The sequence below is a fragment of the Lycium ferocissimum genome, chromosome 6 (assembly GCF_029784015.1).
Source record: "Lycium ferocissimum isolate CSIRO_LF1 chromosome 6, AGI_CSIRO_Lferr_CH_V1, whole genome shotgun sequence".
Lineage (NCBI taxonomy): Eukaryota > Viridiplantae > Streptophyta > Magnoliopsida > Solanales > Solanaceae > Lycium > Lycium ferocissimum.
In genome coordinates this window covers 55735295-55750601 of record NC_081347.1, presented here as the reverse complement: position 1 = coordinate 55750601, position 15307 = coordinate 55735295, and the positions used below count along the sequence as shown (strand labels likewise).

The 15307-nt window shown below is 35.0% G+C and overlaps 1 protein-coding gene across 3 annotated transcripts; it reads right to left on the bottom strand.

Annotated features, from left to right (window-relative positions):
* Positions 1-464: 464 nt before the first annotated feature.
* LOC132059843 (uncharacterized) lies at positions 465-4309 on the bottom strand. Of its 3 annotated transcripts, none has more exons than XM_059452647.1 (4): positions 3319-4309; positions 1501-2043; positions 645-970; positions 465-490 (listed from the first exon to the last, which is right to left on the bottom strand). In XM_059452647.1, exons 1-2 carry the CDS (start codon positions 4167-4169, stop codon positions 1653-1655), a joined length of 1242 nt encoding a protein of 413 aa, XP_059308630.1. In that variant the 5' UTR covers positions 4170-4309; the 3' UTR covers positions 465-490; positions 645-970; positions 1501-1652. The 3 variants fall into 3 exon arrangements, with proteins under 3 accessions (XP_059308630.1, XP_059308631.1, XP_059308629.1); XM_059452648.1 differs by having other exon boundaries at positions 465-970; positions 1501-1842; positions 1882-2043; XM_059452646.1 differs by having other exon boundaries at positions 465-970.
* Between the last annotated feature and the right edge of the window lie 10998 nt (positions 4310-15307).

Below are 15307 nucleotides of genomic sequence, written 5' to 3'. Positions count from 1 at the left end.
CAGAACACTTTGTTGTTTCATTTTATATAACAGTGTTTAATGGACATAAAGTTTAAGATTTGGAAGGAAAAAAAAAATGCTTCATACTATATTTAAAAAGGAAACTAGCATGCTAGGTTTCAAATATATTGACTACTAAAATAAACTTTGATGTATGTAAGAGAGAGGAGAAGATTTAAATCTATATTCGTCGAACACTAATAAATTACAAGCGCTATTACAGAGAAAAGATGGCACTACCTCCATCATATTCTCTCTTACAACCTTTTCTTATCCTAACTTGAAAAAGGAAAGAAATGGTTGCACAATGGACTAAGTAATGTGAGGCAAAATACATATATATATATATATATATATATATATATATATATATATATATATATATATATATATATATATATATATACACACACACACCTCACAACCTACATCTATACACTAAAATGATCAAGACATTAGATATTGTTCAATGCTTGGCTAATATTACAACCTTTTCCTGTCCTAACTTGAAAAAGGAAAGAAATGGTTCCACAATAGACTAAGTAATGTGAGGCAAAAATATATATAAACCTCACAACCTACATATATACACTAAAATGGTCAAGATATTTAGATATTGTTCAATGCTTGACTAGATCAGCTACTATAAATCTCCATAATGTTGGCAAGCTTGTTGCAGTTGCAACATTGTGCATACTTTTAGCTTTTCTATTTTCTTGATCCTATGACACCTATGTATGTGGATTGCTAGAACTTTTAATGAAGGAGGCGGAAGTAAATAGAGGGCCTAAATGAAATTAGGCCTTCATGTTCTCAGCAACAACTGGAGCTGGGATGGCAAGAACCACAACAACCAAGAGAGGCATGTACGTTAGTTTCCGGAATGCTCCTTAGAAGCCTCGAAGGAGCTCGATGGCACGCTGGTACTCTGGCTATCCTTTTCCACATACATAGATCTTCTTCCATCAAACTGCACAGATTGAAAAGAACAATTTCTATAATAGACTGGAATTGAAAGATTCTTTAGAATGTATTCACTACATGTCAATATCATGACACAACATGAAGTAGAAATGTCACAACAACAACAGTAACGCCTTAGTCCCAAACAATTTGGGGTCGGCTACATGAATCCTTATTTCTTCATTTAAGCTCATATCATATCATCATCATAATGAATAAAATAAAAGTTAAAAAGTATATATAAATAATACTAATACTAACAATAATAATAAGCTCCATACGAGTCTAAAACCTATCCTCACCCCGTAGCTATCACTTATATGGATCTTTTTTTTCCGTCGTGCCCTATATTTAGCTAAGTCTGTATTGATACCAAGCATTTGCAGGTCTTTTGAGACAACTTCCTTCGATGTAATTTTAGATCTACCCTGCTCCCTTTTAAACCTTCACTTACCATAATTAACACCTACAGACTGGTGCATCTATGGGTCGACTAACTTATCATATTATTATCTTGAGAGAGAGAGAGAGGTGTACCTGGCAAGATCAGATCATTCATAGATCTCACAAAGCAGAATGGCCAGCTACAGTGCAGTACTGTCGCGCATAGAACTTTGCCAGGTCATGCACATACAATTGCTATGCCAGCTACAACATTAGCAGCAGCAGCGTAGCGAAGTTAAACAATTTCAGTGGCAGCTCGGCCATTTGCAGCAACCACCAAAGCCACAGGGCCATTTGCAACAGCCAAAAGGCATGCTTGGCCACTTACAGTGGCAGCCTGCACAGCTTAACAGCTTACAAGAACAACCTGAGCAGCTTGGCCACTTACAAGAACAGCTTGAGCAGCTTAACCACTTACAAGAGCAACTTGAGCAGCTTAACCACTTACAAGAGCAACTTGAGCAACTTAGCCACTTAAAAGAGCAACATGAGCAACTTAGCCACTTACAAGAGAAAATTGAGCAGCTTAACCATTTACAAGAGCAACCCGAGCACTTCAATGAGCAGCTTGGCCAACTTGAGCAGCAAGACCAGCTACTACAATAACAGCACGGCCACCTAGAAGACTTCTTTTTTCTGCACAGAGTTCGTATTATTTTATATCAGCAATGGACAGAGCTAGTGTGCCTCGTCAAAAACTACACTGTATATATAAGGTCAAAATTATATTGTGTGTATATATATATAGTAGATGTTGAATCCCAACTTCTTCATGCGTTTACTTCTTTATCTACCCCTTAGTGAAATTTCTGGCTCCGCCATTGATATCAGCTAAAACACAATATTGGGAGAGTAGGGACTTCCATTTACATGCCAATATACTCAAATAGTAGGACATACTAAAATACTAGCCCATGAGACATCAAAGAATAAGTAAACAAAGAAATCCACGATCGTCAACTCATTTAGACCAAAAATCAGTCGGATCAAAACCTGACCAGCCATGATATCTTCTTTTGGAGAAAAAAATACCTTATTCGGTTGAGGTTTTCTATACAAAAAGAAAAATTAGAGACAACAAACAGCCTGCATATGCTGCAGATAATTTTTAAAAGTACGTCTTATGTGTATGTACATGTATAAAATATAAGCAGGTTTATAAGCTGAGAGATGATTTTTACTATAGAAGAGTATGGATATTTTGCTTGTTAAGCAAAGCGATTATCTAATACCTTCCAAGCTAAGTTAGTTGGCCATATTCAATAATGCGCTTTAAGCTTCTTCTCGTGCCAAGTTTGTTATCAGTTTTTGCTTGTAATCACTAATTTTTAGCAACCTTTGACCTGGATAGCCAGTTACAAATATGGTATTATGCATTCTTACTGCTAAATCTTTCCATACAATCTTAAATTATCCAGACCTCATTTGTATTTATCCTTGTTTTCCCATCTGCTACCAAACGCATATTTAGCGATGTAGTCTTTGTCTATTAGATATGGTATTAAAAGTATCCATAAGCTGCACTCTGAACACTCAATCTGAAGTCCATTGGTTTTGTCCTTTGAGCATATTTCAAGTTTATGTTTATATTTTAGTAAAGGTGTTTTTATGATTTACATTTTTCTTTACACTCTCAAATTACCTTTAGTGGCCCGTACATGAGCATGCGAAATTAGAGATAAGGCAAAGAAAGAACTTTTACATTTTCACAATTATGTTCTCTATCCGTGTGTTTACACATAAATAAATAGCGCCTAAGTAATAAGCAACTAAGCAGATTATCTCTTTGTTTAACCTGGAAAACTCAAGGAACTAAATGCATGCGCTAAACAATTAATTAGCAACTAAGATCTCTTCTCTCTGAATATTTAAAAAAAAAAAAAAAAAAGAAGAAGGAGAACTGTTACTCACATTGGAATGGCCGAACACGTGTCATTCCCATCAGAATGGCGAACGACAGTGCAAGCGTCCCCAAAGCATACGTTTCCACCAGAGAGGCCAATAGCAGTAGAATGATTCTTCTTCTCTCCTACTTTTATTTCTTCTCTAAAACGGACTACTCTCTTTGTTGCTTCATCTGAACTTCCTGTTGCTAACAGTTTGTTTACAACATCTACTTTCCCTTCTTTCTCGAAGATCTTTTTCTTATTTCCTCCTCCTTTTGCAAGTGGCAAAGTCTGCCTAAACCTAGTTAGCTCCCCAGCCTTATTAATTTCTTTGTTTGTTGGTACTTCTGTAAAGTTGTCTCGTTTCTTGGACTGTTTGAAATCTCCATCAGTCGTCAGATTATCATCCCTTGTACTACCATTTCCAGCAGTGTGGATACTGAACAATGATTCGTTAGAGGCAGTGCTCCATCCCTTAGAGGATGAATCCTTACTTCCAAAAATAGATGAGGGAATTCTATCCGGATCAAAACCTGCCTCCCGATCCATCACTTGTATAGAAGGAGATTGTGTGGTTGACATGGTCGAGAATGCAGATTCATGAGTGACATCCGAAACCTGTGAGGTGGAACTTGAAGACATTTTCGAGGATTCAACATTTTGAGATAGAAGTTTTGCATCGGGCTGAGATTTGGAAGATGCTATGCCTGATGAGACAGAGTTGAATATTATTTTCGGGTCCACTTGGATGTAATCATCTGAAGAAGAGTCTGATGAAGAAGACGAGACGGAATGGGAATATTCTGAACTTTTAGACGACCCTGATTCACTTTCATCTAAATCTCGTCTTCCTTCACTCTCTTGCTCAGAATCCATGAGTAAAGCTGCTGGTGTGAGGGCATCAACTTTATTTTCCGTTACTGGTGAATCTGTTCTAAGATGGTATTGCCTCCACTTACGTATTTAAGATTCCATCACTGAAATACAATTAAACATCAGATTCAGAATATCATTTATTAGGATTCAGAAAGAGATTCTAGTTAAAGGAATAGAACGGGGACACACACAAAGATTCGCTGTTGTTTGAGGGGTGGAGTATATTGGGGACAATGTAACATATATATTCATAACAAGCACCATTTCATGCATTAAAATAAGGATATATGTCTAACTCCTAATTATTACATCTCAAATAGCTCCACTAGGGATGGAGAAGATGACCACCATTTCCCAGGTTCAGCTATTATCTGGCTTTAAATGCAGAACGGTGAAGCTATTATCATAATAGAATGCACATGGAGAACAAAAACAACATATGAAAAATAAAGATCGTAGACAAGTGGGATTACATGTCATCCACACAAAAAGGGCTTTAAATAGATTAAAATTTTGAACTGTGTTAATGTGTTTTCAATTCACAATCTAACATAACCACCATTTTACATTTCATGATTTCTCCATACTCATGGATAGAACAAAAGTGAGAAATACTGACAGAAAAGAAGCACCAGGAAGCAAAAACGTTGCCAAAACTATCAAATATGAAGGAAAGGTGGATATTTGAGGTTGATGCTATACACCCTCCACCCACCCACACCTTTTGTATTAAATATTACATTAAGAACTTAGTGGGAACTATGCAGCATGTTGATCGAATCTTCAAAAATGACGCCGAACACTGGTCGGATCCTCCAAAAATGCATAACTTTTGAAGGACGCGATACCCGCCCAGCAGCATTTTTGAAGGATTCGAGCAACAAAGACTATGCACCCTATAAAAGTCCCCTTTTGTGCTAACTGTTGACATACACTACTAATATTTTCCTTCACATAAATAGCAAGAAAATGAAGGGAAGACAGAACTTCTAATCATATTCTACCTACTTTACCAAATTTCCGTTATGCATAATAACAATTGAGCTTTAAAGAAACATAAGTCACTTAAAGGATCGAAAATCAGCAACTAAATGATAATCTCTACTAAGAAACAGGAATTAGCAACGAACAAATTCTATAGCTATACAGCGAAATCCGTCGCTAACCTATTTAGCGACGAATTGGCGACGGATTATCACAATATTATGTTAGCTAGGAGCAATTTAGCAACAGATTAGTGACGAAGTTCATAGCTAATTTAATTTATTTTTGTAGCCTGACACAAAAAATATTATCTTATAATAAATGTCTTCCTATAGATGGAGCCACCTCACATGAAGCAGCTCCAGCAATCTCTTTTTCAACCTTTATCAACCCAGAAATTAGAGGGAAAAAACCCCCACATAAAGCAATGTCCTGAATAAAGACCAAAAACAAGGAAAATAAACAATTACCAACATGATTAACAGACAATATTTACAGTAAAACACACAAAAAAATGAAAGCATTAAGCCAAACCACATTAATGACCAAAACCAAGAAAAGAAAAAATCTTGATATGCGAATTACCTAATTGAAATAAAATATATTTTCAGCTTCAAATTTGCCTAATAAGTGAAACCCAAATTTTTTAATTATTTATTTCTTTCTCAAGATTCATACAATTCCCATTTAAGGGAAGGATTAGGGTTTTGGAGGAAAATGATAAGAGAGAAAAAAATATATGGAAGACAAAGAGTTGGTTTCGGTTTTCAATTCCTAAAAATAACTAACTTCATATTTTGTTGGCGCCAACTACATTCTATTAATATAGTTATCACGTCATCTGCACGTGCATAATACCACATAAATAGTAAATTCTACCAAATTCACCTCTATGGCCAACATTTGTTGAAGGTTTTGGGCAGCTTGAAGGACTGAATTTCTCTTCCCCCCCCCCCCCCCCCCCCTTTTTTTTTTTCTCTTTTCTTTTTCTGATAATTTTTACCTTTTAGGAGTTGGGTTGCCTAATGAAATGTAAGCTATAGTTATTTATGAAAATAGAAATACTATTAAGATTATGATGATCAATATTTGTGTGATTATGATAATATGAAATTATGAATCTTAAAATAACCGAGCTAACTATAGATACTCTGTCATGTGACACCATTTGACTACGCACGATGTTTATGAAAGCGAGGAAGACTTTTGAAATTTGTGATCCAAAACAAGCGTTAGGTAATTGTGTGACTGTAAATCATCTCATAAAGTTAAATTATTTTTAAATATAAAAATATCACTTTCTTTTTTGGATAAACTAAAAAGAAAGTGTGTTACTTAAATTGGGACAAAGTGGTATTATTAAAGAGATACTTGTTTGACGCTTACGGAAGTGATGTCAGGCAAAGTAAAAATTGAGAGTAAATTTAAAGTAGTATCAAAATTTAACAGTGTATATACATATCAAATAAAATTGCAAAGTGTGCGGAGTAAATTTGTTCAAATTACTTTGAAACTGGAGTACATGAACTTTTTTCTTCTTTTGGTTTACTGGAAAAATTCAAAATCGTTCATAAGCTACATGATTTATAGTTGTCAGAAGAAGAAACTTCGTATCTTTAATTTCATCTTTCCAAATTAGCTGATTAATTATATATGTTTGTGATAAATTCATGAAAAGTTTGTGATTCAATAAGTAAAATTAAATGACGAAGTTATTGCTTTAACTGTATAATTATGCATGTTTAATTTCTTGGAGCAGAAGACTGACCGTTTTCTTTTTATAATCTGAATGTTGACTAAAATACTTAGACTATTCCAATGTCCATTTTATAATGCATAAACTAAACCACAATTAACTTAAGATACAAAATAAAACTTCAATAAATACATATGTGCACGTGTCTTTGATGGTTGTGCGTGTTACTTTTCTAAGCAAGGTATTTTTATCGTTTGTACTTGTATACTCTTATACAAATATAATGGCATAATCCTAGGCATGAACAAGGAGAGATCACATTATCATGGTATCACAGACCTTAGTGCTCGTTTGGTATGCCGGATAAGAGATAACAATTTAGAAATAAAATAAAATAATTTATCCTGCATTTGATTGGTGTAATAAAGGATAACAATCTTATAAAATGTACTAAAATTGTGAGATTTGCTATAAAGGTGGGATAGCTAATCTCACAAGATATCATTGTTTATCTCATCCCGCATACCAAATGAGTTTTAAATGTCATCTGCAGTGTAATCATAGAAGTGTTTTCTTAGTTGTATTTAAATTTTTGCACGATCTTTTGGTTTTTCCCTTTTCTCTTTCGTGGAGTTCATGATATTTTATATCTCTCAATATTTTTATTTTCCTATTCCATGGAGTACTATGGGATATATTCTTATTTCAAAGCTTCACTCTAAGCGATCAGTCTGCTGGAAACAGATGTATAGTGCACCCATTAATGGGAAAACACATAACTTGCTTCATTCATGAAGGCAAGTTACAACTCCACTAAATAACTTTCAATAGTAAAAAGAGGAAGAGTTATATGATTCATGAATGAAGCGGGAGTTAAGGCCTAAGGGATAAAGGGTGATGTAACTCTTAAATTGAAGTGGAGTTACAAGTTTCAATATTTACTATGGGGTGGCTTGAGGTCATCCAAATACAACACAAAAGAAGAGAGAAAAACATCCTTAGAATTATAAGAGTGTGATTGTTGTGGATAATTTACAAGACTCCACTAGTGATCTTCTAAGAAACTGTTAGGCAATTGGTGGTAGTAGCACACATCGATCCTAGAGAAGAAGGTATGTATTATTCCCCATAAATCTCCGAGTTCAATTCCTTCATTGGTATCAGTAGCAGGGTAGAGATGTGTTTTTCTTTCACCATTGTGTGAATAAAATTTGGCGTACAACGGTATGTTCATTTGAAAGATATTACATGACAAAAGTTTTCTGAAAAACAAAAACATAATTAACAAATATATTTTAGACTGTATTATCTCCTTGTATAGGCTATTTCAGTATTTGGGACTTGTATTACTGAAAGATCTTTTCAATAGCTTTCTAACGATATATTATTTGTAAAATTCCGATACCGGATGAAGGATATATGAGCGTTAAGAGTTGACTGCTCTATATATAAAGAAATCTGAAAATTTCTGCACAAGCTCCTAAAGTATTGACGAACTTTTCTCCAACCATTGGCTATATTATAGAGCAAGCAATATATCATTAGAAATATATTTTCAAGATCTTTCCAATGACATATGAAATGTAAGAAATATTATACAACATGAGGGAGAAATTAATGTCTAAAGTTGACTACACAAAAGCTTACAAATATTTTTAAATTTTCACCACAAGATTTTTTTTTTTTTTTTTGAAAAAAAGAAAAAAGAATTGTGATAAAAAATTTATGTAACTGATTCATGAACATGTTTAATTTTAAAATAACAAAGTGCAATGTTCATGAATATAGTTTATGTCACTTTTATGAAAAATAATGATATTTTTTTTTACAAGTGGGAATTCTAAATTTGTAGATAACTTGCTCATTTAGAACTATTATAATTAATTTATTTATGTATAGTTGATCTAGAAATATTGGGATGCTTAAGGTTACATGTGATGAAAATAAGACAAACATAGACTTTTGAACATGAGCCTATAGTACACTAATATTAATTTAGATGCAATTTTTGAAGCAAATATATATATTGTGTATGTGCCCACATGTGTTATGTCTTTTTATGTACTTAGAAATTTCAGAAATGACTTCAAAGACCATCATTGATGAATTAAATAAGGGTGAGAAACTGAATGGTGACAACTATGACATTTGACAGACATTTGACACCGTAAAATTCAATACGTCCTTGAGGAGCAGGATGTTTTGGAGACTCTCAACAATGTGATGGTTGAGTCGTCTAGTGGAAACACAGAGCAACATAAGAAAGAAAAAGAGGTTTTTCAAGCTTGGAAGAAAAATAATAGTATTGCTCGCATAACGTTGCTGAGCAGTATGGCTCATGATCTGATGTGTGAATTTGAATTGTATCCAACGACTCAAGAAATGTGGATCAAAACTTAGGGGGTTGACTATCAAGTTTGACACCTATAGATTTCGCCCTAATACATCGGTGAAGCAGCATTTAAGAGATATGTCAGACATGATAGGGGAACTAAAATCAGTTGGTCATAATCTTTCTGATGAACTACAAGTATAAGCGTTATTAGATCTCTTCCTGCTAGTTGGGAATCTATGAAAGTTCATATGACCCACAATGAATGTATAGTCGTTTGAAGACATTGAACACCATCTTGTTCTTGAAGATGAGCATCGTGACGCTTCTAAAACAACTGAACAAGCTTCTCTAGCTGAATCTGCTGGGACTTCTAACCCTAAGCAAGAGAACACAAACAAGAAAGCTTGGAAGAAGAAGGGATCTAGCAAGCCAAATTAGAAGGGTAAACCTCAATTTAAGAAGCGAGGAAAACATGGTGATAAAAAGGTTGATATGACCAAAGTGGAGTGTTATTCCTGCCACAAAATGGGTCATTTTGCGCGGGATTGCCCAGAGCAGCATAAGGTAACACCATATACTGAATATCCTTAATTTGTTTATGTCTCTAGTACAACACTTTCATTGTGGGTCATATGAATTTTCATATATTCCAACTAGTTGGTAAAGATCTAAGAACAGCTTGTACTTGTCACTACTAAAAAAACAGGTTTTTTCGACCGCACAATTTCGACCTCACTTTTTGGTCGAAAAAAAATCGACCACATGAGGTCGAAATTTTCAGAATTTAACTTTTTTTTTTATTTTTTTTATATTTCGACCTCATGAGGTCGAAAATTATTTTTGTACAAATAATAAATGAGAAAAAACATTTTTAAAAATTAAATTATATAAATAAAATAACTAATAAAAAAAAGAAGAAGCATATTTTGACCGCACGCGGTCGAAATAATAAACTTGTAAAATTTAATATACTCCCCAAACTTCAATCGTGCAATTCTCATTTCCAACAACCAAAACCTAATTACATTAATTAAAACTCCCGGCCCACGATACCCCTACCCCGCCGCCGACACTCCACCCCCCACCACACCCCCTACCCCGCCGCTGACGCTCCATCCCCACCACACCCGTCCCCGCCACTGACGCCCCATCCCCACCACTGCGTGTCCCCCGTCGCCGCCGTTGGTGTCCGCCGCCACTAAAGGTAAGTCATTTTTTTGGCATTTTTTTTCAATCTCATTTCTATCATTATTAGTTACATTACTTTGTAATTGTAGTTTAATTAGTAGATTACTTATATTTATTGTTAAAGTTTTCATTTGTAGCTATTTGTTAAAATTTTACTAAGTGTAAATTGAAATTTATTTGCTATTCTAGTAACAAGTTCCCCACTGTAAGTTTTTTTTGTTTTTATTTAGATATTTTCTCTTTTCCCCAGAATATCCATGTGGGTTTCTTAGTTTGTCCCTCATTGCTTAAAGTTTGATGCCTAGATAACCCGGATTTTGGTTTTTATATGTGGGTTTAGCAGCTTTTTACATTCTTGTGTTTCTTCTTATTTTTTTACTTTAGAATATGCTCTCTTTTGCCTATTAAACTATCGGTGCTTTACCTAACCTATTCTTGAACGGTTGTCTTGGATTGTGGTTTCTTGGTATGTTCCATTCTTGCTCCCTCCCGTCACAAAAATGGAAGAAAAGAAAAATTGCCCTAAGAAAGATGTAATGGTGACCTAATCAACCATGGCAAAAAAATAGAATTTTATGGCCAACTTGTGTGATTAAGGAGTATTTGATGAGTTTCTTTTCCTATAAATCGTCCTTTGATTATGGTTATAGGACAAGAACATTACAATAGATTAAGGCCACCGAGCTACTGGGAAGCGAGATGTTTTTGTCCTAGCATTCTTCTTGGTTAGTCGTGCGAGCTATAAGAACATACTTAAAAAGGTGCGTTCTGTTGAAACTATCAACTTTGTGAGTTTATGTCAAATGTCTTTAAGGTTGCTGACAGTCGATTTTTGGTCAGTGGATTCCTGAGCTTCAGCATTATGCTCCTGCAATTCCGGTGGTATTAGGCGGCACAAAACTTGGTAAGTACTTAACATGTTTTCCGATTTTGCAATTATAACAAATGCTTTGATTCTTGAATGTAAATGCTTGGGGTGTACTTGCTACGGTGCTAATATGTCTACTTATAAAAAAATAAAAATAAAAGTTGAATGTGTTGATCGTCGGTTGCCCTTTGTAGTTTTGGTAATTTTGTATTCAATAGCATACATAACATAAGGCGTTTGGATGATGGAGGTAAAAAGACATAAATAGAGTATTTTTTATTTGCTTTGCGGTCACTATAACTCGTAGTGAGATACGGAAATGAAATGGAGGGAGTATTGCTATATAAGTTGTGCTATATAAGCAAAGAAAGCATTGCACGATCAATTATTTTACCGGCGCCTTGTCTTTGTGGCGCTTTCGATTATGGTGATGTTGATTGTTAGTGCATCTCCGGCTCCAAGCAATATTACTAGCAAAGTAAATAGTAGAAAGGTTTCCATCCTGCACATTAATGATGAAACTGTGGATTCAGGGATTGCTTAAAAATGAAACATAATGTTGGTATGATCAAGCATGCACATATAAGTAAAATATGGTCATAACTTAGAAAGATCACGATTAGAAGCTAATGAAAAGATCGCAGCTTAGAAATCGAATGTACGTAACTTAGATGTATACGCGGTGCGAATCATTTAGGCAAAAGGAGCGCTTACATTTTATTTGACAAATAGGCAAGTGAAGTTAAAGTTTTGAAATATACAGTTTTAAAAGATGAAGATTAATCTATCCTCCAGGTCGGAACCAATATGCAGATTATATGAAACAGTGACAGAAACAACTTTTTGATAAATATGGTGGAAACTAATTTCACTGTAACGTCCAAATCCCGAGCCAAAACCAAGAGATGTAGTATTATCTGGCGCGGGATAGGTTCAAAATATGTAAAAACATGGTGTTAACCGAAAGGAAAAATGCACAAGTTAGTACTGCTCACTTTGGTATTAAAGAGAATTCCTGTAACCTTGTTCTTCTTGGAAGGGAATTTAGAGGTGAATGAAATGGTCTGATTTCGGCTCTATTTGTAGTCAAGTAGAAAATTAATGGATGTGTCTATCTCCATCACTTATTTACTTATTTTCTTCTCTCTTTGAACAAATTAACATGGGTTACTCTTGCTATTTGGCAGTAGAATTTTTTTTTTATCCATAATCGCTTCTTTTATTGGAGGTGAATTAATCTCTCTTTCTTTTGTCTTCTTCAAACAATTCACATCATCACATGGGTTAGTCTTCAATCATTAATCGTTAGGTACATGGCCCATTAATGAAATTCTTTTGAAAAGGTCATCCTATGTACCGTTGTACATTAGAGGTTGATGTTTTTGGCAATGAAATCATGAACCGTTTATCCCACAAGGACCACTCTATGTAATGTTTTAGTATTAATATACAAATAACATCTCTTGCATTGGACAGTTTGCGTTGACAAGGAAAGAAAAGTTAAAAAAACGAAGAAGTTTGATCTGCGTATCAAACCGCAACACTATCACCGCCAAATATGGTTTTCCTTCCTTCACTAACTTCAATAACCTTGTTGGCATGCTTAACTTTTTAATTTGTAGGTGCTAGCACCTCAAAAAAGTGGAAAATCGACCACACGAGGTCGAAATTTCCAAAATTTTTTTTTTTTTTTTTTGGCACGTGAGGTCGAAACTTTTTTTGGTACAAATAACAAATGAAACAAAAACATTTTCTAATAATTAAATTATATAAATAAATCAATTAATTTAAAAAAAATTAAAAAAAAAACATATTTCGGATCTCTACAAATCTTGTCATGTAGGACACAATTCTCTTCTTTTTTTCTCATTCTCGTTATTCATTGTTTTTTGTTTTTTTAAATAAATCTATAATACTAATGAGGGTCTAGCAGACAAATCCAGTGTAAAAGTTTGTTAGTGGTGTTGAAGAATGTGGGTTTAATCATGTCATCCCCTGATGAACTGGAAAATATTCAATCTATCCAATCCTAATTAGGTTGGTATGTTAGTTGTAGCTGTTTGTAACAGTTAATCTTCTTATCCTCTTTTTTAATTTCTGCACTATTGTGTGTGTTACCTCTTAGTTATGTGTTTGACTAGGCTTGATTCCTAATCATGTGGCTTGAGTAGTTTAATTGTTAGAGTCAAGGATCTGTTTAGTTTATATTTTAGTCCTCTATTGGCCTAATTAGGCAGTATGTGATTTGTTTGTTTAAGCAATTAGTTAAATGGTGATGATAAGTGGAATGTGAATTCTTCATTGCTCTCTGATATTTTTTTTTCTTGGTAGTTATGATGCCCTTTTTGAGAATTATGGTAATTAGGGTAATTATGGTTGGTGAGTCTTTTACTAATAACATATAAATTAAGTATTGGTTTAACAAGTTCAAACTTTGTGCTATTTGTGTAGATGGATTCTCGTAGTTGGATGTACAATAGATCTTATGATGATCCATTAGGGATGAGGGATGAATTTATAGCCGTGTCTATGCTTTTATTGAATACGCAAAGTCACTTGAGGATTTTTACGAGTTCATGGTGTGGTTAGGTGTCCTTGTGCTAAATGTGAATGTATGAATTACGAGACCCCGAGAGATTGTTACGCTTCATCTGTACGAAAAAGGCTTTAAAAGTAATTATACAGTGTGGACTAGTCATGGGGAAACACACAACAATTTTGGTAGATCTCGGAACTTTGAAGTCGGTGAAAGTAGTAGGGGGGTAGAACGTAATGTCCAAACTTCTAGAATGCACGACATAGTTCAGGATGCATATGGCATGCATTCGGATTTTGATTCTGGTGGCCAATTTGAAGAACCTCCCAATGAAGAGGCCAAACGTTTTTATGCAAAGTTAAATCAAGCTAGCCGACCCTTAAATGATGGGAGTCCGCACTCTCAATTATCTGTCGCCGTTAGATTGTTGAGTATCAAAGCAGATAACAATGTTTCCGAAGGGGCAATGGATTCTTTTATTGACCTCATGCATGAATTTGTTGACCCCACTATAGAGATACCCGATAATTACTATAAGGCAAAGACATTGGTGTCCAAGTTGGGTCTCTCGTCGGTCAGAATTGATTGTTGTGAAAATGGTTGCATGTTATACTATAAGGACGACGTCGGTCTAGAATCTTGTAAGTTTTGTGGTAGTAATCGGTTTAAGCAGACTCGCAGTGGGAAGAGAGTTGTTGTTAAGGCGATGCATTATTTACCACTTATACCAAGGTTAAAGAGGTTGTATGCATCTAATAGTTTCGCCCCTCATATGAGATGGCACAGTGAAAATAGAAGGCCACGGGTGTTATGTGTCATCCATCTGATGGTGAGGCTTGGCAACATTTTGATAGAACCTTTCCAGACTTTGCAGTTGAACCACGTAACGTCAGGTTGGGTTTATGTTCGGACGGATTCACTCCGCATTCTATTTCTGCTGCTCCGTATTCTTGCTGGCCTGTATTCATAACCCCGTATAATCTTCCCCACGAGATGTGTATGACTAGTCCATATATATTCCTTAACCGCATTATTCCGGCCCTCGTAATCCAAAAGTTTTGATTGATGTGTACTTACAACCACCGGGTTGATGGTAATCGAAACGATTGTGGTCGTAGGGGTTGAGACATATGACATTTCGCGCAAGCGAATTTTAATTTGAGGGCGCTTTAATGTGGACTATTAATGATTTTCCCGCATACGGGATGTTGTCCGGTGGATGACAATGGAAAGTTAGCATGTCCTCACCGCATGGAAAATATAAGTCCTTCACTTTAAAATACGGCAAAAAAAAAAATTCATGGTTTGATTGTCACCGTCGGTTCTTGCCGATGGATCATCCCTTTAGGAGAATGAAAAATGCATTCAAGAAGAATACAATTGAACAAGACTTGCCACCTCCAATACTGTCTGGTGAGGATATCTGGGAGAGAGTTCAGAACCTCCCAAAGGTTACTGAAGAAGAACCTTACAGGTTTGAAGGGTATGGGGTTTACCATAACTGGACAAAACAGAGCATATTTTGGGAGTT

Excerpts from the sequence above, each read along its gene's own strand:
- LOC132059843 (XM_059452646.1), bottom strand. The coding sequence starts at position 4,169 with ATGGATTCTGAGCAAGAGAGTGAAGGAAGACGAGATTTAGATGAAAGT. Across the intron at positions 2,044-3,318 it reads ACGTGTTCGGCCATTCCAAT|AAAAAAGAAGTCTTCTAGGT; the intron begins GTGAGTAACAGT and ends AACTCTGTGCAG.